Source organism: Lissotriton helveticus, chromosome 8 (assembly GCF_964261635.1).
Source record: "Lissotriton helveticus chromosome 8, aLisHel1.1, whole genome shotgun sequence".
NCBI classification, from domain to species: Eukaryota; Metazoa; Chordata; class Amphibia; order Caudata; family Salamandridae; genus Lissotriton; species Lissotriton helveticus.
The window spans coordinates 1,570,149,208-1,570,173,121 of record NC_136069.1 but is presented as its reverse complement, the minus strand read 5'-3'; the positions used below and the strand labels follow the sequence as shown (position 1 = coordinate 1,570,173,121).

The following is a 23,914-nucleotide window of genomic DNA, read 5'->3' as shown; positions in this document are numbered from 1 at the left end:
TGCTCTTCATACAGGGTACCCACACCCTTTCACCTAACCTGCAGGCCCAAAAGTTAAAAAAAAAAGAATAAATCCGGGTTTTAACGAATTAATTTACCCTGCGGAACTAGGCGTCTGTCTGCCTAGAAGCCAGGCCAATGTGAAATCCATCGAACATGACAGTACAAAAGTGCAATGGCAGTGAAATATGTAACAGGTATTTTTGAGTAAATTGTCGCATGCACAAACGGTGACTGATTTAAAATGTTTGCTGTCATTAAGTTAGGATGACGTTTAGACACACACACTTAGAAGCCTGTAATGCTTCAAATCAACTGATTCACAAAGCTTTATGCATACTAAGTTCACTCCCTCGGTGCACACATTCCACCTGTTCCTGTAATTCCCAGATCTCGACTCCAAATCAAATTCTGCAGAGATTTAAGTCTGAATATAGAGTTTACTTACACTGAAAATCCACGACTTTTTAACACATTTCAGCCACATTCACGCTTGTGACTTGCGTTTTTCAAGACCATCCACAGAAGTAAATGTGTGGCTTCAGGAATTCTCTTTAATCTGTGACTTGAATACATGTACATGGTTACTCCGGGTGATTTAAAAAAAAAAAAAAAAAACGACAACTGAGAAATCTAATCAAAATTTAGGAGGAAAGCATCAGCGCATATATTTACAACTTTTGATTGCAGCTGTGAGAATAGGCGCAAGCATTGCTGTCTACCCGTATTATTGTTTACTGAATCATAGTAAACAAAGTAAATCATTTAAGGTAACACAACCCTCACCCATGTTTAGACTGAAATGAGGCCTGGTCCACCTATCAATAGATTGATGAAAGGCATCAACTGGTGACTAACAGTTACATAAGAAGTTTATTTAAACAAGCATTTGCAATGCAATAGGTATCGCATTTACGCAGGTTTGACCTATTGGCATTGTAAATGACAATGGCCTTAATTTGTGTTACAAAAACTAAAACATAAATGAAAGGCAATGTCATTTACAATAAAAATAGCTCAAAATCTCGCAAATGCGAGACCTATTGCATTGCAAATGCTTGTTTTTTTTATGTTGTTCGTACCACAGCTTTGGCAAGTGGTGCTTCGGGGGCTGCTAGACGTAATCTATATTCTAAAGACTGGAACATGGTTGAGCCCAACAAGCTACAGCCTTAAAAATGCCTTTTGAGGGAGCTAAGCGTTTTTGGCACAATATAGAGGATAAGATTTGTTGCCTGTTCAGAGACCTGAAGCATTCCTTATCTTTCAGAAAGGACGCTTCTAAATCCTCAGGTCCTTCTCAGGCTTAACTTGTGTCCTCCCAACCACCAGTTGTCTCCCAGAACTCAGTAATTGGACACAATGATTCCTCTTTCCCCAGACTTAAAGAGGGATTTGGTTTGGTTGATGGGTGCTCACAACTTGAGCAAGGAAGGGGAAATGCATCCTCAGCATTCCAGTGATTTTGACGATCGATACTAGACTTATAGGATGGTGTGTGACCATCAGTCATTGGACATGTCAGTTCAGATGGTCCATATCAGAAAGAAGGAGATCGTCCAATGAGTGAGAATTGACAGCAATCCACAGAGCTCTCTTTCACTTCAGGACCTCAGTATATCAGAAGAATGTTCTTGGTCGACCAGACAATACGTGGCTTATGTCAATAATCAAGGGAGCACTCGCTCCTGGTCTCTGAATCAGGTGTTCTTGAGCAGAACAGAATCTTTTGAGCCTGTAAGCAGTTCATATCAGGGGAGTGGACAACAGTTTGGCAGATACTCTGGCCAGGATCTTTGCTTCTTCAAGGAACCTATCATTATCCAGGACAGTGTTCAAGGAGATTTGCAATAGGTCTGGAACACATTTCCTCAACCTCTTTGCATCATGGGCCAATGCCAAGATTCACAGATTTTGCTCTCAGTTTTAAGAAAAGGGAGCTTGGAGGATAGACACATTTCAGAACAAGTGGCCCATGAGATTACTATATGCCATTCCTCCGTTTCTGCTCATCATGAAAGTACTGCTCGAGATTCAGCAAGAAAAAGATGTGATCCTTGTGGTTCCAATTTGTCCTTGTTCGTCCTGGTTCCTGATGTTATTGTCGATATATAGGGCTCTTCCGTGGATTCTGCCTCTTTTTTCCTCTTTCCTCGAGTCCTCACTTCTTCACCTTCCTCTCTAAGTCTGTCGGTTTGGAGGTTGAAAGGATGAGAAATTTATTGATGAAGGGCCTAACGGATGTTCTGGTAAACACTATTCAAAGCTCCAGGAGACCCTCTACCATTAAACCTTATTCCAATCACTGGGCTTCATTTGACAAATGGTGTTCATTGCATGACCTGTTAGCATCATGCTGTCCTTTTTCTTTTGCTTAACAATTCTTGGTAAAGGGATTTCATCTTAATCTTTCAGTTTCTATGCTGAAATTTCAGTGGTATGTCATCAAGGCATTTAGGGAATTTCAAGTATCCAACAAAGAAACTGATACACAAAACGTCCAGGAGTTTCTCTGGCTCTAAACCTGTATCCCAGTCTCGATCCCCTTCTTGGGACCTTCAATCTGTTCTCAAAGCTCTTCAGTTCTCTCCTTTCGAACCTCTGGACCTGAACTTTCTATCCTTCAAGGTGTGTTTTCTGAAAGCTGTTACATCAGCCCAGACACTTGAGGAATGATCAATTTTGCTCTGTTGTCCTCCTTTTCTGAGAATTTTGTTCACTTTTTGGATGAGTAGGACTAAGAGTAATGGAGATTACTAGCAAGTAATCGAAGCAATACCCTGCTTTGGTCACGTGAACTTTGGAGACGGGCCCCCACCTTTTTATCCCATTTAAAGCACTGGAAAAGCTACTTTTTAATATAAATACATTATCTTCTTAGCTGCATGTTGTTGGCATAGTGTGCCTCCATGAAACAAACCTTACTGATACTGAGGCTATGATACTGGCAAAGAAAGTTGTTTCAGGCTGAATAGCGGACATTCACGTGATCTTAAGCTCAACCTTTCAGTTATATAGCACCTCCTTAAAATCACTGAATATATAACATTTCTTTATATGTTTTCAAGCTCATTATGGATGATTGTGTTTTCTTTATTGTTTTTAAGTTTTGTTTCACTGTATTGTTAATTTTGAGTTTATATTAGTGGATTTTGGGGCAGTTCACTTTTTTTTTCTCAGTTAAATATCATTTTTATTTTTGTCATATTCAAAATCACTTCTGAACAGATTAACACCAAATAAAAAAACAAAGCATGCTAAGGGTATCAGATTCCATCTTAAAGCTTAATTTGGTTACATGCTTTCTGGCTGTCCATTCAATGCGTTTAGGAAACCCATGCTTCTGTGACCTAACACTTTTTTAAAGCAACGTTACACACAGATTTCTCACTAGCTGCAAAACGTATCAGTAGTAAAAAATAAATAACACTTTTCCTACAGACTAAGCAACTGAAACATAACTACAGGGTTGCTATGCTGCCTATGTAAGAAAAGGTTTTCTGCCTTTCTATAAAATAAACCGAAATTGACATTAAAAAAACTGTATATTAAACAGATCCTTTGTAACAATTACTTTACACAGGGAAACAACTCTCTTAATGAGGTCTTTTAAATGTGATTTTTTTATTTTAAAAAATATATATTTTTATTCATTTAACAATAATGACAAACATTTCACTTATGTGCTGATTATCCCATTACATCACATATTATTGGTGACATACATACATTCAGTTCAACCAAATGTATCTTTTACATAGTTTATGCTCTATTCCCCGTCCTCCTCAGTTCCAACTCTACCATTGGTGACACACAAATATCTCCTTTGTACAGGTTCCATTTTGACCACTTCCTGTCCCATTTCCTCAGGCACCCCCTTGCGATAAATACTTCCTTCTCGGCTATCATACATTTATCCATTTCCCTATTCCATACTGTTACTTCAGGTAGCTTGACTCCACCCCATCCCCTGGCTATTTCTCATTTAAATAATGTGAAGGCCAACGTCAGCAGTTGCTGTTCTGTTTCTGTGAGATCTGTCGCCTCCCAGATGTTGAGCAGGCCCAACCTCGGAGTCAGGATAATCTCTTTTCCTAGGGCGGAGTGCATATGTGTTGTGATCTGACCCCATCGGCTTTGTATCTCTGGGCAGTCCCATACCATGTGATAGAAGGTGGCAGGTTGCCCACAGCCCTTGAAGCAGTGATCATCAGTTTTGGCCCCTATCCTTGCCAGAGTGATTCCGGTCATATATGATCCATGAAAAACACAAAGTTGAACAAGGCGTTACCCAAGTGTGATGGCAGCCTCCCTGCCTCCAGTCTTCATCCTCAATAAGACCCAAATCACCCTCCCATTTCTCCTTCAGTTGTCCAAACGAGTCTGGTAAATTATTACTAAGCTTCCTGTAGGTGAGGGAGATCGCTCTGGTGTGCAGTTGTCCATCTAACAGACGATCCTCTAGCGGAGAGGACTGTGGTATGTCGCCACAGCCAGGGAAAGCAGTTATCAAAGCAGGTCTTATTTGCAGGTAGGGGAAGATTTCGGTTGGCACTAAGTGGTGAATCTTCTGCAGCTCTTCAAAGCTAAGTATCTTACCCTTCTTGATCAGATTTCCTACTGTTGAAATACCAATCATGTCCCATTTGTCGAATCCCAAATGCTGACAGAGCATACCCAGCCTCTCTGAGTACCACAACGGCGTCATTCTGGTAAGTCTGCCCGTCCAACCCAATCTGGAGTTAGTTAGTCTCCATATCTGCAGTGTGTGTTTTGCGGGCCCTATGATCTGCGTTCTTCGTGAGACAGCATATAACGCCCCGAGGTAGCCAGCTCTTCCCATCTGATATCTATCTAGAGCACACGCCGGGTCATCCGGCGGGGCATATCTCCATCTATTTACAATTGCCACTTGTGAGGCCCAATAGTATAGTCGTATGTCGGGTAATGCGATACCTCCATCGTACCACCCCTTCATTAATTTTGGTAACGCTATCCTTGGGGCCTTACCAATCCATAACAGCGTGCGCACTTCACCCTCTACTGCTATAAAGTAGGCATCTGGGACTTCGTGTGGGCAATTTTGTAAAATATATAGAAACCGTGGCAAAGCAAGCATTTTAAATGACAATGGCCAATCAATGACAATGGGAGGGATCTCCAGTGTTGGACATCTGCTCACAGTCTAATCAACACTGGCGCTAGGTTGTGATTATAAAAAAGGGTCGGATCAGGCGTTACAAAGATGCCCAAATATCGGAAGCCGTCCTCCACAACTCGCAAAGCACAATCTTTCGGAAGACGTGGGACATTTCCATGCAGGATATACAATACTGATTTACTCCAATTGATAGCATAACCGGAGTATTTTCCAAAATTGGTAAAAATATCAAGGACCACGCGTATAGATCTATAGGGTTTTGTCAGATAGAATATCACTATAAGCAGATGATATAGTACTCTATCTTCATAATCGTGTGACCACCGCAGCCCCCTGGTCATGACGTCTCTCCGTACCCATGCCACCAGAGGTTCCAACATCATAGCAAATAACATTGGCGACAGAGGGCATCCTTGTCTGGTGCCTCTCGTCTAGATGTGTAGTTATTCACTCTAATTTGTCCCGATATATCAGTATACAATAGTTGCACCCAGCGTCTAAATGTAGGGCCCTGTCCCATTCTTTCCAGGACCTCAAACATATAAGACCATTCAATGGAGTCAAACGCCATTGACACGTCAAGGGAAAGTATGACTGCATCTTCCTCTAGGTAGCCCTTCCGAGCCAGCACATTGTTAAGACGACGAATATTGAGAGCCGTATTTCGCCCTGGCATGAAACCCGATTGATCTGGGTGCACTAGAGAGGATATCACCGCACCCAGTCTCGTAGCAAGTACCTTCGCCAGTATCTTCGCTTCTACATTAATTAAAGAAATCGGTCTATAGGAACGGCAATCCTCTACTGGTTTACCCGCCTTGTGTATAACGACAATACTAGCCAGTCTCTGATCCTGGGGTAAAATACCTTTTTCCCAACTTTCTAGGTACATGCCCCTCAAATGTGGGACCACGTGGGAAGCCGTGGCCTTAAGGAATTCTATCGGAGTGCCATTTGGCCCCATTGCTTTACCTGATTTTATTTGGCCTATAGCCTTCCGGATTTCTCCATCAGTGAGGTCTGCCTCTAATAAATCTCTGTCCTCATCTGATAGAGCCGGCACATCACTTTCAGCCAAAAGTTGCTGTGACTCCTCCGCAGTGTATACAGCAGATGGTGTGTACACCCCCTCAAAATAATCAGCAAATATCTCTGCTATTTCATCCGGGCAAGATACAGTTCCTCCGGCAGGTGTCTAATCTGGGCACCCATCTAGAGCACTGCTCCTTCCTCTCTAACTAGGCCAGCATTTTCCCCGCCCTGTCTCCCAACTCGTACAGTCTATGATGGGTAGTCGTTTGCTTAGCTAACATGTGTTCTCGGGCCTTCAGTTTATATTCCTCCCTTTTAAGCATTAGGTCTTGCAGTATCTCATCTGGGGCAGTTCACTTTTAAGCTTATTCTCCGGTGGGTAATCACTGTGAGATGGACAGAGTGCAAGGTGACGTAGCTGTAATTAATCTCAGGCGTACAAAGCTAAAGCATAAACGTTGAGAAGAACGAAAAGGTCATGGAATGGCAGAAGGTTTTGAGCAGCATGGCTGTGGACATTGCTGATGAGGAAAGTGTTTTTCCTGTTGACGCAGAATGGACATATTAATCGTTTTTGCAAGCAGCAAAATTGTGTACGTTTTGGGCCTATTTGAGCTATAAGTTACACTGCATCTTTTTTTTAGTTTTTTTTTTTAGTTGTGCTTTTAAACACAATGTAATAGGAAATGTGTTTCGGGTATTATTTAATTTTTCTTTGGATAATAGCGGAGGGTGTTTATTGAACGTGTGGGTTACATTAAAAAGATTATGATTTGTGGATGTTTTTACTCTCTGGTGGTTGGGTTGATGTAATATTTTTGCACTAAATTATGATAGAGGGCTGATAATTAGAGGGGAGAATGCTGTTTGAGAGAGACGACTATAATGGTATTTTCATGTTACAATGACCCCTGAGGAAGAGAGCAATTCTCGAAATGCATTGGGTCTAATATAAATCGTGTCACCAGGATGTAACACCATGGAATTATTTGTCATTGGAACATTACGGTTGGAAACAGCGTACTACTAATAAAATCTTTGAAACGTGAATGGCTGCGAACTCGGCTTGGTTAAATGAGAAGAGAAAGGGACAAGATTGTTGCATGAACTGAGAAAAAGAAAAAGAAGAAATGTTTAAACGAAAAGAAAACGTACCGAACTTTGCATTATATGAGCCAATGGGCTCGCTTTTCACAAGCTGTGGACTTCGAAGTCTGGAACCCAGGGGGTCACAGTTGCATTGCACTGATTCCACATGCATGGGCAGAGCACGTACCGAGGTCTGCACGCCATCACCTTTAGCCTCTGAGCAGTTGTTGAAAGTATGATTAAAATGTGATGAAAACGCATAAAAAAATAGGGGTGTGCTTCCTCTATTCAAAAATATTTAAAGAAAGAGAAGGGGCAGGTGTATTACGAAAAAAAAGTTTTTTTAAATCAGAGAGGGAGGGAGAGAGAAGCAGAGATTCCTTCAGCTTCGCATGCTGGCCATTAGATAATGAGGATGAATGAATCATGTAGTTCGTTTTCCAGAGTCTCTTGGAAAATTGTAATGGAGACCCTCAGCCACACTGTCACGATAGCCGTATATTTTGATTCTCGACTTGTTTGCTTGAGTGTGATGAATCCTCATTGGGTCTTAGAACCTGAGTGTACAGTTCTCCATGTGTTCCATTATCCTGCACCAGGAGGGAGACTGTCTGCTGTACGACAGTCATGAGTGGGAAAAGTTCAGGAAAAAAAAAATATATATATATATATATATATATATATATATATATATATATATATATATATATATGCAAACAGATTCTTCAAACAGCACACTCCCGCCGTAAATGAAGACACGGACCACGTAGGCTGCAGTAAGGGAGATTTTAATGAAAACCTCTCAGATTACGCGTTTCGAGCAACTTGTGCTCTTGGTCACACACAGCGCACCTGGTCAGCAACAAATTTATACACATTTTTTTACGTGCTGCTCCACCTATTCAGTGAGTCACATGGTGTATAGACATAAAAAACACACTATAGTAGTTTCATATAAGTGCACACCATCAAACAAATATAAAACAGTGAGAAGGGCACTGAGGACAAAATAACTGCATGAATGCAAAAAGTTATGACTGTAACTTCATGTACATTATTGGTATAAAGTCATGTTCATATCGAATGTGTTAGAAAAAAAGAGAGAAGGATATAATTTAAATACGAAATAAAGTATATACATATAGAACAAGCATTGGAAATGCAATAGGTCTCGCAGTAGTAAAGTTTGAGCTATAGTTGTTATTTATTTTTTTGTTTTTTATTTATGTGTTGTTTTTTCTAAATAGCTAAATTAATAGCTTTCTTCTTTACAAAGCCAATAGTTATAATTTGTGTAAATGTGACACCTCTAGCATTTGTAAAGCAACATGTTTTGTATTAACGGGACTTATATGTGACTTATATGTATTGATATAAAAAAAATCAATGGCTTAAAAAAAATTAATAATTAATCGGTAAATAAAATGGATTTTATTTTATATTGCCAATAGCTTAAAGTTTATTAAATATATTTAGTGAAGATGCTGTGGTTGTGCTGAGTGAGGGTGAGTGAGGGTGAGGGTGAGTGAGGGTGAGGGTGAGTGAGGGTGAGGGTGAGTGAGCGATTGAGGGTGAGTGAGGGATTGAGGGTGAGTGAGGGTGAGGGGTTGAGGGTGAGTGAGGGTGGGTGAGGGGTTGAGGGCGAGTGAGGGTGAGTAAGGGTGAGTAAGGGTGAGTGAGGGTGAGTGAGGGTGAGCGAGTGAGGGTGAGGGGTTGAGGGTGAGTGAGGGTGAGGGTGGGTGAGGGTGAGTGAGGGTGAGGGTGAGTGAGGGGTTGAGGGTGAGGGTGAGTGAGGGGTTGAGGGTGAGGGGTTGAGGTTGAGTGAGGGTGGGTGAGGGGTTGAGGGTCAGTGAGGGTGGGTGAGGGTGAGTGAGGGTGAGTAAGGGTGAGTGAGGGTGAGTGAGGGTGAGTAAGGGTGAGTGAGGGTGAGTAAGGGTGAGTGAGGGTGAGTGAGGGTGAGTGAGGGTGAGGGGTTGAGGGTGAGTGAGGGTGAGGGTGGGTGAGGGTGGGTGAGTGAGGGTGAGGGGTTGAGGGTGAGTGAGGGTGAGGGGTTGAGGGTGAGTGAGGGTGAGGGGTTGAGGGTGAGTGAGGGTGAGGGGTTGAGGGTGAGTGAGGGTGAGGGGTTGAGGGTGAGTGAGGGTGAGGGGTTGAGGGTGAGTGAGGGTGAGGGGTTGAGGGTGAGTGAGGGTGAGTGGTTGAGGGTGAGTGAGGGTGAGTGAGGGTGAGGGGTTGAGGGTGAGGGGTTGAGGGTGAGTGAGGGTGAGGGGGTGAGTGAGGGTGAGGGTGAGTGAGGGGTTGAGGGTGTGAGGTTTCGGGTGTGTGACGGTGTGTGAGTGTGATTGAGGGTGAGAGGTGTTGTTAGGCAGAGGGTGTGTGACGGTGTGTGAGCGTGAGGGTGTGTGAGGCTGAGTGTGAGTGAGTGTGAGTGAGGGGGTGTGAGGGTGATGGGGTGTGAGGGTGAGGGGGTGTGTGTGTGTGTGTGAGGGTGAGTGTGAGCGAGGGAGTGTGAGTGTGTGTGAGTTGTTGAAGGTGAGAGTTAGGGTGTGTGAGGGTGATGGTGTGAGGGTGATTGAGGGTGTGTGAGGGTGAGGGGATGAGGGTAAGGCTGTGTGAGGCTGAGGGGTGTTGATGGTGAGAGAGTGTGAGGGGTGTGAGTGGGTGCGGCTGTCCGGTGTAGTGAGTGTGAGCTTGTTGTGAGGGGTGTTATTTTTTGAGGGGAGTGAGGGTGTGTGAGTGTGTGTGAGTGTGAGGGGGTGTGAGTGTGTGTGAGGGTGAGTGTGGCGGGAAGAGGGCATCAGCTGGCAAACCAGAGAGCTCCCTCAGACCTTGGAGCGCCAATTGGCTCTGAAATGAAAGGCCACTTCGCCACACATACAGTGTACACACTTCCAGCTGCTGAAACGTTGTTCATCTGTGCTTTCACACTTGTAATCAAAAGCCCGGGCCAACCGCGTAATGGCCCGACCACTCACGTCTTATTCCAGGCCGAATTGTAATGCAACAAACATTGTGGGGGTTGATCGTGTGTCTTGTTCTGCAGAGAGCTTTCTGTTTTCACAAGCTAGAAAGAAACCGGGACCGAAAAAAAACTTTAAAGTATGTGCCACACAGCTGTTCAAAAACTGATAACGCATGGTTTCATTCTTCTTGAACGCAGTTATCATTTGAAAAACTGTAGTTTTCTTGAAAATCCAATATTTAAAATGGGACGAGTCGCAAAATACATAGAATAAAAAAGTTAATTTTCGAAATGCATTGCTTTACACATCTGTTTTTCACACGACTTTTAACGTGCATACCCATTGATGCAATTTAGGGTTGCATGCATGTGTCTGTGTATATATTTATATATGTGTACATACATGTTTACATTCATGTTTATTTTCCTGCACGCACACTCACACGCTTAGACAACCTTCATACATGTTAATGTATCTATCTACTACGTCGAGTATGTGAAGCCGTGTCTTGCAGGCAACGTGAACAGTCCTAGCGTGTTTGTAGACTTTATGGTAACCGATTTGTTATGTGACCTTGAAGTCGTGTGTAATATATAACAGGCATGATTCTTTTTTTTTTTTTTGGTTTGTCTGCAAGAAAACGTTTATCACCTCCACGTGGTCGATGCAAAATCATGGCCCGTTGGCTTTTGAAACTTTTAATCTTGGAGGATTCGCTGGTTATAATGGTGCGGTAGCATATTTTTTTCAACACAGGCTCTCCATCCGTGAGAAAATATAATCTAAGATTTGGATCTCAGGAAAGCATATAGTGTAGCTGGAAACTACATCACGAGAAGCGGAAAGTGCCTGTTATTTAGAGCAGGCCAAAATATTGTTGTGGGACAAATTGTACATTCACTTTCTCTGGATCCGCGAGCCTCCTGTGAGCGTTCGGACTATCGCGAGCAGCTTACTGGGTGAAAATTCGCCGGTCCGAATGGACGTGCGTTATTTAATATACTGCTGTAAATTGCACACCCAAAAAATAACAAGACGGCAACATCATTCTGTCTCAGGGCTATAAATAGGAGTAAGTGCACGAAGAGAACCTGCTAGGGTGGAGGGGGGGTAGGGGGGAGCAGGGTATGCATTTATCTTTGTGATTTTCCATTGCGCGAACAGGGCGCCAGAGAGCTTTACAAAACAATCAGCTTACTCAAACCAATGCAATAACAAGAGAAACACCGAGCACGGCGTCAGTGTTGGCATTGCTGGGGGGTAGGGGGTAAGTGGTGAACTGTGTGCAATTTGAAGATCATGGGTCCTGCGCTCACTAATGCAGCTCTCATTGTTAATGTGCTGTAACTTTCGTGAAAGTTGAGGTGTGTTCTCTAAAGGGAATGACCAAAAAAAGTGTAACTAGAAATCCTTTCTAAGATGCATGGCCTACGTAAACAAGGCGGGCAGGGGAGGGGGCGGAGCGGGGAGAGCAGCATGTGGGTGTTAAGAAGCCGGGCCTTTGAAGTGAAGCTAAGCTTCACTTCAAAAGGTGTCGGAGGAATGCGGGAGAGAGGAACAGATGGCGATTGCGGCTGTGCACGCGCTTTTAAGCTCAATGCACATGCGCATTGAGCTTAAAAGTCACGGGCACTGCAAGGAATCGCCACGATTCCTTGCTTCTCAGTTAAAAGTTGTTTAAGCCGCAATAGGCTCGCAAGCTCGATGCGCATGCGCATCGACAGGCGAGACCTAAAAATATATAATATCTATATATACTCTCATTTCCTATGTACAAAAATGTATATATACATAGCCTCTATCTAATTACAATATTATATACATATTCACAAATCATGACTCGATAAATCTATACCTTCATGTATGGTTACCTCTCCTAGACTCACAATTTATTTGTGTATGATATCGTCATGACTCGGATTTAAAAAAGTACATTATAAGTGCCTCAACTCATGTACCAAGACCCAACGTGATTCTTGAAAATCAGTGATAAAGTGATTTAGTGAAAGCAAAGAAAATCCTTGTCGATATCAATTAACTCATATATCAACAGTATATACACAAAGTTTGTACAAGAGACATATATTTACAGAGAACTACTCAACTCAAGATCTACAAAAGTAAAAAATCTTGATACGATTTTAACGTGGAGCAACTTCAACGCTGTTAGAGTTTTCTTTACTAATACCAGTTCTTAGATTCAGCAAGACCTTGAAAAGAAAAAACCACGTGTGAATACTCTCTAGATCTAATAAGAGAAATATGATCAAATAGCATAGCACATGGTAGTAATAATATGCATTCTCACAATAAATGATGCAAATCTTCCGTTGTATTTAACCCGTTAGGGTACTTGCTGTCCAGCTCCATTATATACTCAGTTTCTTTTTTCCTTAGCAGTCTTTCTCTGTCACCTCCTCGTGTGAGGGGTGCCACCACATCAATGACAAAGTATGTTAAATTAGATAAGTCATTGTTGTGTGTTGACTTGAAGTGGCGTGCTACCGGGTAATTATTATCATTGTTTACTATTGCACGCAAGTGCTGCAAAATCCTGACGTGTACCTGAAGTTTGGTGCTGCCCACATAACGAAGGCCGCAGGTACACGTCAGGACATATATTGCATACTCACTATGGCAATTGTAATATCCCCGGATATTTTTCCTGATGGAACTAAACGGTGTATGATAATGAGAGGTGTTGACACCGAATTTACACGCCCTACAAGAGGAACATTTAAAGAAACCTTTCTGTTTGAGCCAGGCACTGCCACTGCCCAGCTCAGGGCTACTTTTGACCAGACAGTTGTGCATACTGGGGGCCCTTTTGTAGGTTATGGTAGGGGCACTGGGAAGTATGTCACTGAGGAAACTATCCGTCTTGAGGATAGACCAATGCTTCCTAACAATAGACCTGATTTGTCTCTCCTGTTTGCTGTATGTCAGAATCAGGCGGGGAGCAGAGATGTCAGATTCCAACTCTGCTGTTGCAGATCTCAATAGAACATCCCTAGGTTTATCTCGGCTACGTCTATATATATATATCTTCTCTCCTGTGTGGATTGTGTTTATTTTTACAGGAGTTGGATAAGTTTAATGAAGCAGATTGTGCTTATATGAATATTTACTGGCCAATGCACCAGGTGAAAGGTCGGTCAACATGTTTCAGCTTATGTTGCCCTTGTGGGTCGGTTGGCTTTCTTCATGACCAAAGGATTAAGCCATTTCTGATGTCAGGAGGCTGTGTATGTAGTAAGGAAAGATAAGTGGAATTACTCACCCTTCTTCGTCAACTGGTTATGTTTGTGTGTATGGTTGATAAGAGGTTATAGGCCACAATTTGCTCTATGGCAGTGATCTTTTCTGGGTGTCTTAGTTCTGTGAAGTAACAGTGCGGTTTGTAATCCTCACGTGTGGGATTCATGCAGCAGGTGCTACTGCTGTCCTTCGTGCCCCGGCTAGCTATTCATCTCTATCGTGGAAGGTGCTAGTCAGGCTTGCCCCTGGAGTGCTATTTGCATTAACTTGTATGGAGGCGGATGCATAGGGTGGTACTTGCTATTGCAGGACAGGTTGGATGGTGTGGAAGTGGCCTTTGTTAATTCCTATGGGCCAATTAAGGATGAGGAGTCTTTTTACTCCACAGTGAGGAATGTCACGTCTCTGACAGTTGACATATGATTGATATGGGTCGGGGACTTCAACTGCATTCTGGATGGTGCACTTGACCGTCACCCACCCTGGCCACACATCAAGCCAAAATGACACCACGCTGGAGTAAGTTATGGTGCAGTTGGGGCTGTGTGATGTTTGGAGGGAGTCCCATCCAACGAAGCAGGAGACTACCTGCTTTTTTCCGACCCATGGTACGTTTAGCAGACTTGATTGTTTTTTATTGTTTACCCAACTGGATGGTGCACTTGACCGTCACCCACCCTGGCCACACATCAAGCCAAAATGACACCACGCTGGAGTAAGTTATGGTGCAGTTGGGGCTGTGTGATGTTTGGAGGGAGTCCCATCCAACGAAGCAGGGGACTACTTGCTTTTCTCCGACCCATGGTACCTTTAGCAGACTTGATTGTGTTTTATTGTTTACCCAACTGGCCTCCAAAATACTAGAGTTGACTCGTCTGTTTTGTTACCTTTCTGATAATGCCCCGGTGACATGTTTGTTTGAATGGGGGTGTGACCCTAGGTCTCCATGCATGTGGAGGTTTCCTTCTGAGATATTGCAGGACCCTGTGGGCAGGGATAACCTAGTGGGCGCCCTGACAGACTTCGAGATCAATTGGGCCTCCACTCAAAGCCAGGCGATGGAATGGGAGGCTAAGAAAGATGTTCTGCGGTGTCGATGACTGGGCCTTTTCCTAAAGGGTCCGATGGGTATTAGAGGTGGAGCTTCTTCAGAAGAAAGAAGCCCTGGCAGAGCTTCAGAGGCTCGCCCCAGACGACATTGATGCTCGATGGGATGAGGCGGGATTTAGTGCCAGATGGCCTCGGTGAGAGATTGGCTTGAGAGCTATACCCTGAAATCTTATTGACAGTTGCTACACCCCTGAGCGGCTAATGGCCTGGATGTGCCATAAGGAGACGCCATGTGCCCCCATTTTGCACCTTAGGACTCCCCATGGGAGGGACGCGTACACACAGAGTGATATAGCGACGAAACATAGGGAGTATTTGGAACAGGTGTATAGCTGCCGAATACGGCCAGGGCATATTGCTGATTCTCTGGCAAGTCTGCTGATTCTGCGGTTAGGGAGGTGGTGGCCCAGGAATTGGATGCAGAGCTGGGGTGTTGTTTTGCCCCGGAGATAGCTAACCTTGTTAGGGACCAATTTGAGGGGAGATATGTCTTTGGTGAGGCAAACCCATTTCTGCATTGTTTGGCGAGATGGGTTCGTTTCATCGACGGCATATTCCTGATATGGAATGGCAATAAGGAAGATTTGGACCAGTTCCACGGATGGCTAAACTCATGTACGCCTGATCTCAAGTTTACAATTAACTTTAGTAAAGAGAAAATCAACTTCCTGGACTTGTGGATCTTTAATAACGGTGGCCTACTGGAGGTTAGCCTCTTTACTAAACCAACTGATAGAAATACCTTATTGGATTTTTCCAGCGGACACCCGAGGAGCCTCAAAGAGAATTTACCCTACGGGCAAATTTTGCGTATTTGACGCAATTGCTCTAATAAGAATGACTATTTTGACAATGCAGAAATTCTCTTAAATAAACTATGCTCCAGAGGTTACCCGAAGAAATTGGTTAAAGCTTCTCTTAAAAGAGCCTGGTATACACCCCGTGAAACATTATTGACTCCAAAAGAAAAAAATTAAAAAAACTGCAATGACTTGTGACCTGAGGTTCAACCCAAAGGCAAATAAAGTTAAGCAGATCCTCTTAAAAAACTGGAGGCTCATTGAACATTTTAAATATCCCTAAACCACTCTTTGCTTTCCGAAAAGGAAAAAATATAAAGCAACATCTAGTTAGAGCAAGCAGAGAACCGATAATCAAAAAAGATACGAGGACCCTGTTAGGCCTACCGGCTGTGATAGGGCATTTCCGTTGCATGAATTGTGCAGTTTGCCCGAATTTAAAAGATTTAAAAAGCATTGTGATCAATGGCCATACTCATACCATGTGCTCATTCTCCAACTGCAACACAAAAAATGTTGTGTATGTAGTGTTTTGCCCCTGTAACTTAGCTTATATAGGGCAGACTACACAAGCTATTAAAATGCGAATTGGCCAACATAAGTCTCGCATTAGATGCAAGACTAGCGGGGCTCCGCTAGTACAACATTACATTAATTCCGGGCACAGTGAGGAGGATTTGACCTGGGCTGTCCTAGTGGTGGTGGCAGCGAAGAACAGAGGAGACCTAGAAATGAAATTAAATCGTACAGAGGCTAGGCTAATTGAGAGATATCACACCACCACGGATGGCCTTAATGACCGTGATGAATTATGGGCATTAATTTAAAAAGTCTGGTAGAACAGTAGCCTTAGTTAGTTACGGTTATATGTTTTGACACGATTCGCCCTTAGTTGAGTAGGTACTTGTGGAATTGCGAATATTCCATTATAGGTTCCCTGCCTCTCTACTTCCAATTCTGCGAAACCACCACCTAGGTTTGGGGCTCCAACCTGGTTGGAAGGACAGAAAATGATTTTTTTTGTACATATAGTTGAGCAAATACATATTTGTGGTTTGCTTCTTTATATATTTTGTAGCTGCTCTAACTCATATTTGAGTGTAATTTGATACTGTTCATCATGTATTTTGTATGCAATACTGTTTTTAGATTGTAAATCTGTATGTGGAGATGTAGTGCCTATAAAATACTGATTTCACACTTTAGTGGTGATGGGATATTTCATAGAATTCTTTCCTTTTTATGCACTGTAAATTTCTTTTAATATTGTTGAAATTGTAAGACCAGGGTCCCCATTGCAGAGGGTTCGTACATATGCCGGGATTGGTCCCTTCTTTTGGAACTGGCATTGTTGTTGTTGTTTTTTTCCCCTTTGCTCTTTACCAGAGTGCAACATTGATTATTTGAGTACCGTTTTTCTGGTACATACTTTTAGATCCCCTGCGCTCCGGTCTCTTTATTGAGGGCGATGCAGTTACAGTCTAGGCGACTTGTTTACTGTCTGCATGTTCGAGCGCAGCAGTGTTTTTGGTTGCCGGAGCGACTAGGCACCACGAAAGTTGGAGTCCTTTATCTCTGTCGCCCGCGTGTAGGGCCATGGAGTCGTTTCACTGCCCAGGCGATTAGTTCTTTCTTGCTGTTGCTCCTCCGAGAGGCTGCCAGTCCTCTGTTGCTTTTGCCACCTCGAGTCGCATCACGTGTGATGTCATCGCGTTTTTTATGGCGCACCCTGTGAACTGGGTTTCACTTGGACACACGGATGGTTGTGCTGCCTTGAGGCTCGTGTAATGCGGTTTGATTCTGCTTTGCGACCTGGATCAAAGAAACTAAAATAAGGTATGACTGGGACTTTGCTTTGTAATTTTCACCCAGATATTTAGTGGTTTGGTCCCTGGGCGTCCGTGACTGACAGTGGGTTTCCCTGTGTTATTCTCTGTCTCCCTCCATGACGACACTAGGAGGTTTCAGGACTACCCCTAGAGTGATAGAATCTCCCCCGGTCGCTGGACGATTGTTTGGACAGCTGGACCTTTTAGTGGATACCTTTACTCATTGGAGGTATGTACGAACAGGAGCCCCAACGAGTAACAGGCGTGTGTTTACATAGTTGTAGTTATAAGCTGTAGTTGCGATTAAGGATAATTCCCTGCTTGCCCCCCCCCCTTTTTTGTTCAGGGCCCGCCTTGTGTGCACCAGACGAGGAGGCTTGCCTTGTCCCCAGGACTAGTTTCCCTGTGTGGATTACACTTTTCTTTAGAGGTATTTTGAGCTAGCTTTGGCCGTGCAGTTCGGTAACTTATGTGCTGCTTGAGTTGGTCATCTGTACTGTTGCCTAGCACACGTTCTGGTATTTTAAATTTGGGGACGGTGTCAGTATTAGTCACCTAGGGGTGTGTCTTGGACTTGTTTTCTGTAACTTCTTTCTTTATTCTTTCCTCCTTGCCATCCTTTGTGGACACTTTAAAATTAATACTAATATTCATTCATGGTCCCTTCGGGTGTTTCCTTTGTTTCTCTTGTCTTTTGCCTTTTGTGTGTGGTTGGCACTGCATTATCACAGACGGGTGAACCGGCATTGGTTATTTGTTTAGGTATTACTTATGTTTTTTAATATATTATTTCAGTACCCCTGTCCTGATGAAGCCAAAAGAGACCTCTGGCGGAAACGCGACCGCGACTGCGTCAACACCTTTGTGATAAGGAGTCCCCATATTTTGTATTTTGTGTTTGATGTCAGGCGCCTTGATTAATATATACCTCTTGTGTTAAAGAGAATTTACAACTCAGGCGCTACAAGGACTTCCTTTATTGTGATACTTCACTCGATGTTAGGAGTGGGTATTGTTAGAAAATTGATTTACTTTATCTTCAGTTTTTTGTAGGGTACATCGTTGTACATATTGTATTTGTAGGTTGTTGTATATAATGTATTGTTTTGATTACTAGGTTGTTTTTGTGCCACCTTGTCTTGTGACTCGTATATATGTCCTAATTAAATTGTACCATTTGATGCTGATACAAATAACTGTAAAAAACAGAATAATTAAATATATCTTGTTGTGAAAGTATATGCTTACTTGATTCCTCAGTACCTTCTTTTTGATGTCCCTTGCCCAGGTATGGGAGGGTAATTTGGGCAGAACCCCTTCTTAATTTTCTAGAATTTGTGTGGGGCAGCTCGAATTTCCAATGGGAGGGCATTCCACCGCTTATGTATCAGATGGGCGAAGGATCTGCCTCCCCATCTTGCTCTTTTAACTCTGGTAGCCTTAAGGAGCTGTTGGTGGGCAGATCGGAGATGTCTGGAAGGGATGTACCTGGATATCAGGTTACTGAGTTTTTCGGGCCCAGAGTTGTTAATAGCTTTACGAGCTATGCAAACAGTTTTAAACTTGACTCTAGCCTCAATAGGTAGCCAGTGGAGCTGTTTAAGTGCTTCCCTAACAGAGATGTGGTTGGGGATCTTTAACAATTGTTTGGCAGCCGCATTCTGTACCACTTGTAGCCTCCTAGTGACATACTTAGGTGGACCCAGATAGAGGAAATGTCCATAGTCCAACTGTGAGATGAGGAGGGATTGTATCACCATTTTCCTCAGGTGCTCAGCGATTTCATCAATTATTTTGCTCAACATTTTCAGCAGTGAAAAACATATCCCTGAGAGTTTCCTGGATAGACAATCCAATGTTAGGGAGTCCTCCAGCCAAATACCAAGGTTTTTTATAGTGGATTTGGCGATGGGAGGATCTCCCAAGCATTTGGGCCAATGTATCAGAGGTGAGTAGATGCCTGGATATCCGAGCAACATAAACCCCGTTTTCCCCCCGTTCAGCTTCAAACAGCTGTTGAACATCCAACTCACCACTCTCTCCAAATAGATAGGAAGTTGGTTGTTGCTAGATTCAGAGCCATTAGAAAAGGACACCACTAACTGGGTGTAATCGTCATACGACACCACCGATATTCCAAATTCCTGTACCACATCAGCCAACTGAGGGACATAAACATTAAACAAAGTCGGACTGAGGGGCGAACCCTGCAGGACGCCACATGTGGTAGGGAGGTGCTCTGATCTGAGACGCAGTCCCCTTCTATTACATGGTAAGATCTATCATCGAGGAAGGAGACAAGCCACTCCAAGGCTTTTCCCTGAATTCCCACTTCCTCTAATCTCGCCTTTAGAATAGCATGAGACACAGTGTCAAAAGCCGCACTGAGATCTAGCAGGAGGATCGCGGCAGACCGACCCTCATCAAGTGTTGATGTTAAGAAGCGTAAAGGTAAAAAAATTGAATTCATATTTTTGCACTTGCTCTTGATATTGGCAAAGAGGAGAGTCGCAATTATCTGGATGGGGCAGGCTGGGCCTAGTGTGGATGGCTGGGCAAGGGATGTGAGTGAGTGGGCAGTTGCAGAAGAAGTACGCCTCCAGAAATGCAGACATGATGATAAGGTGGAGGACGACCTGCAGGCTGGGGGTGAGATGCTGCCTACGTTTCTGGGACGGGAGTGGAGGGGGGGGTCATAGGAGGTTTCCTCTGAGGATGAGACGCAGGTACCTTCTGTTAAGACAGTGCTTTATAAGGGCCGGTACTCACCGGTACTGAGTACCAGCACTTCTAAATTTTCTGCGATTTAGTACCGGAACTTCTCTTTGTCCAAAAGAGAGTAGCGGTACTCATGGGAATGTGAGCCAAGCTCAATGAAATTGCCATTTTCAAAAAGAAGCGCACCGCAGCTGACAAAGAGTGGGTTTGTTTATGTAAAACACTCTAATCGAGTGCTAATCTCGCCTTACAATGTGCTAATTCAGCGGCCTTCAGAAGGCATTCATTCAGAGCTGGCAGGAAGTTTGGCAGGGGCCAGACTCACACTGTGATTACTGACACAGCGTCCACTTAGGCTCTCTGGAGTCCTAGAACTGTACATGTGTGAGCAGGGCCTGCTAACAGGCATATTTCCTTACTCTCGGGAAATCGAAGCGAAGGCTTCCTGCTGGCATATCAAGGTACAGCAGCACTTGTTTGCAACCAGATTGAGGAGGAAGGTGGCAATAGTGATGCTGTAGCACAGCATGTGGGAATCAAGGTTTAGTAATGTGGGCAGCAGCGAATGTAAGTATTTCTAAAATACATGTACTGAATGCCCTGTCTGCGTGCATGAATGCTTAAATGGGTGCCCCTGGCTGGATCCCTTTGCGCTGCCCATAGCTCCGCCCCCTAGCCCCACCCTCAAGCCCTGCCCCCTAGTCCACATCTCAATTTGGCGAGTACCTGCGCTTATTTTTTCCATTTAAAGCACTGGTTACAGGTGTTGTTTCGCCTCTGTAGCCACAAGGATCAACCCTGAGCCCGACGCTGTTTAATCTTTATGTTACACAGTTAGCGGAGATTGCAGATGGTTTTGGGATCAGGGTTGTGTCCTATGCCGATGACACACAGCTGGTGGTCTCCCTGACACAGGCACAGGAGACGGCAGCGGCCAATTTTGTGGCTTGCATGCAAGATCTTGCATCATGGATGGCAAATAACTGCCTGAAATTGAATGGAAGTAAGACCGAGGTGCTTGTGGTGGGGAGAGCCCCATCGGTGTGGTCATCGGCATGGTGGCCCCAGTCTCTGGGATCTACCCCGGTGCCCTGTGAGCGAGTTAAGAACCTAGGTGTCTGGCTGAATACAAAGCTATCTTTTGAGTATCACACCAGGCGGGTAGCAGGGGCTTGTTTTGGAGTCCTAAGGGGTCTCCGTTAAAACCCTGGATATGCTCCCCACCGTAGCCAGAAAGACCATGGTGCACGCCCTGGTGACCTCTCTCCTTGACTATAGCAACGTGCTGTATCTGGGGGCCACGGGTAAATGTTTGCAAAGGCTTCAAGTGGTACAGAACGCGGCGGCTCGGCTAGTTCTTATGCTCCCCAGGAGGGCCTCCTTGAAGATGGCGTTAGCCTCCCTGCACTGGCTGCCGATAAGGGAGAGAATCTTGTTCAAGGCATTGTGCATGTGTCATCGCATCATTCAGGGGACTTGTCCTTCCGATCTGTCTGAATTATTGAGGCCATACTCCCCAATTCGCCAACTGAGATGGGGGGGGGACGGGGCTGGTGTGTGTCCCTGCCATTAAGAGAGCCAGGATGGGCGGTCGCTCGTTCCGCTTTCTGGCAGCTCAGCATTGGAACAAGCTTCCGATGAGCCTACGGTTTGAGTGCTCGAAATCTAGCTCTCGGAAAAAGTTGAAAACGCATCACTTCCCCACAGGATAGGCACGTTGGGCTACGCTGGGTAGGGTTGGTGGAAGTTTCGCACCGCAGCGCGGGGACACACTGGCCGAGTGTAACCATGCGCTCTATAAATGCATCTATTATTATTATTATATTATTACTATGAGAGGAAAGTGTCGGGACATGATACTTAGTTAAGACGTTTCCTTCTGTGGGCACTGACCAGCGATCACTTCTTACTGCATTTCAAATGTTTGAGGATGGTTGCAGTTTTTGTCATTTTATTATCTGTATTGCTGTTATTCAGCTGTAAACAATAGAATGTCTTTTTTTTTTTAAATCACGTGTTTCACATGTCACGTGGCAATACCTCTACAGCTTGCACAGAACTGCGATGACTACATCGGGAACATGCGAGAAGGAGACAAGATAGAAATGGTAGTATGTGTTACTAATCGAAAAAGAAAAAATCCTTAAAGGGAAAATATAAGGTTGAAAAGGAAGTGAAAATACTCTTATTGGAGAATAAGCATTTATAAAATGAATGAGCTATACGGCGAAAAATGGGAAAGAATAAGGAGGGAGGGAGAAACCGCGTAAAGAACACAGTTGGGGGTGTAAGGGTTATGTTTCTGATTACCTCTCAGGAGTTCCTTCCATCAGAGGCTCGGAGCTTCTGGTGTGGTGCTGTCTCTGCTCATCGATCCGCTGAACTTGCAGACTCTGCTGGAGTCGCCATGTTCCTCCTGGCTAAAGTGCCGTTTCCAGGCAACACAGATGCTATCAAATGTCCTGGGAAGGCGCATTCCACCGCGCAGGTCTATGACGAAGCTCTCAAACCACAACTCCCATCATTCTTCGTTCAGTGTTTTGCCATCACGTTGCACGGTCTCGAGGGGCTTGTAGTCTTTTATTGTGGTGTCATTGTTCAGCCAAGTCGCGAGAGAAAACAACACGAGTAAACATCTGGAACGAACATAAAAAACGAAAAAGGACTAAAGCGGAGTTTATTTTTTGCCTTCAGCCATGACACGTCAGAAGTCAAATGACGGCCATATGTGAACGGAGAGATATGCCGGCATTAGTACGTGAGAGGACAAAATAGTGAGACTTAATTTAAAAAACATACATTTTTTCTTGTACAGTTAGTAATTATTGTTGTGGATACATATTCACGTGGTTTTATCAATTTGGTAACCTTTTACATATTAGTCATTCTTGGATCATTATTTATAGTTACAGATGAAAAATAGCGCGTGGCTCCCTGCTATTGTTATATATTTCAATAACAATGTATGAAAAAATGATATAGCTCTAATGTCTTTCGTTTAGTCGTCGTCAAACAGAGGTATGCCTCTTCAAGATGGCTGTTGTGCCTGAAACGCTCACCCTATTGTAGGCTCGCAGTGTGGATTGCCTGACCTCAGCATCATCCAAATAAAGCCGCCATAACGATAAGGTGAATGCAAGTATTTCTTGACACGCTAAAGTCTTTGAATGTTATATTGAGTTTAGAATGGAGTTCCTTAGAATGTATATATGTATATTATGTTCCTGCTTCCTAACTTTGGAATAAACATATATTTGAATACCTATTGTTTTTATTTTTTTTATTTTAACGATATTTCGTTCTTGACGTTCTACTTTGACTTTTCTTTGGCTTCTTTACTAACGGGCTCCGTTTCCTCTACCGTCCTGTGGTTCCGTTAAGAAGCACGGACACTGCCTCTCTCTCAGGGCTGCTCGGGTCCTCCCATTAGAGCAACGTCAGTCTCTGAATCCACCAATGAGCGACGCACAAGTCGAGGAACTGGAGGGGCAGACAGTTGGCTTATTTCAAGATGTCGTCGAGAAGCGGAAAGAACGGGCTCCTGGAGAAAGTAATGAGCTGGGGGCGCAGCGCGGGGTCTGGGGGGTGAGGGGAGGTAGAGTCTTTTCAGCTACTCCCGAAGAGGCATGCTCTGCAGCTCCCTCATGTGGAAGGGGCACCAAGAGCTCTATTTTTTCGGTGCCGCTGTGTCCCTTCGTAGTTCCTACCCACAGGGCGCCCCTACGGGCGGGGGTTATGGTCCCAGGGGAGCCCTTGTGGATTGTAAGGGGGGAGCTGTGATTACAGTTATACAGCCTTCCTTGCGATGGCCATAGCGGGGATCCCAGCTGTCCAGTTGTAAATGTGCATTGGGATTGTGGCTATCTACTGAACTAGTGGCAAGTACATTTCAGTTGATTCCAGCTGTGTCTTAACTGGCGATCGGCCACTTGTGGTTTTAGTAGATTCCAGCTGTGTC

The 23,914-nt window shown here is 44.0% G+C and overlaps 2 protein-coding genes across 3 annotated transcripts in view; one reads left to right on the top strand and one right to left on the bottom strand.

Moving 5' to 3' along the window:
• The window catches only part of XRRA1 (X-ray radiation resistance associated 1), a 299,935-nt gene extending 277,473 nt beyond the window's left edge, over nucleotides 1–22,462 (bottom strand). Inside the window, exon 1 of the mRNA XM_078658576.1 lies at nucleotides 22,267–22,462. The gene's annotated coding sequence lies outside the window, so the exon portion shown is untranslated. The remainder of the gene's footprint in view (nucleotides 1–22,266) is intronic.
• Nucleotides 22,463–23,356: 894 nt separating this feature from the next.
• SPCS2 (signal peptidase complex subunit 2) overlaps nucleotides 23,357–23,914 on the top strand; it is a 37,565-nt gene continuing 37,007 nt past the window's right edge. Inside the window, exon 1 of one of the 2 annotated variants that reach the window (XM_078658574.1) lies at nucleotides 23,357–23,506. In XM_078658574.1, coding sequence (XP_078514700.1) covers nucleotides 23,468–23,506 — 39 coding nt within the window. In that variant the 5' untranslated portion in view covers nucleotides 23,357–23,467. The remainder of the gene's footprint in view (nucleotides 23,507–23,914) is intronic. The other variant, XM_078658575.1, reaches the window with a different exon arrangement.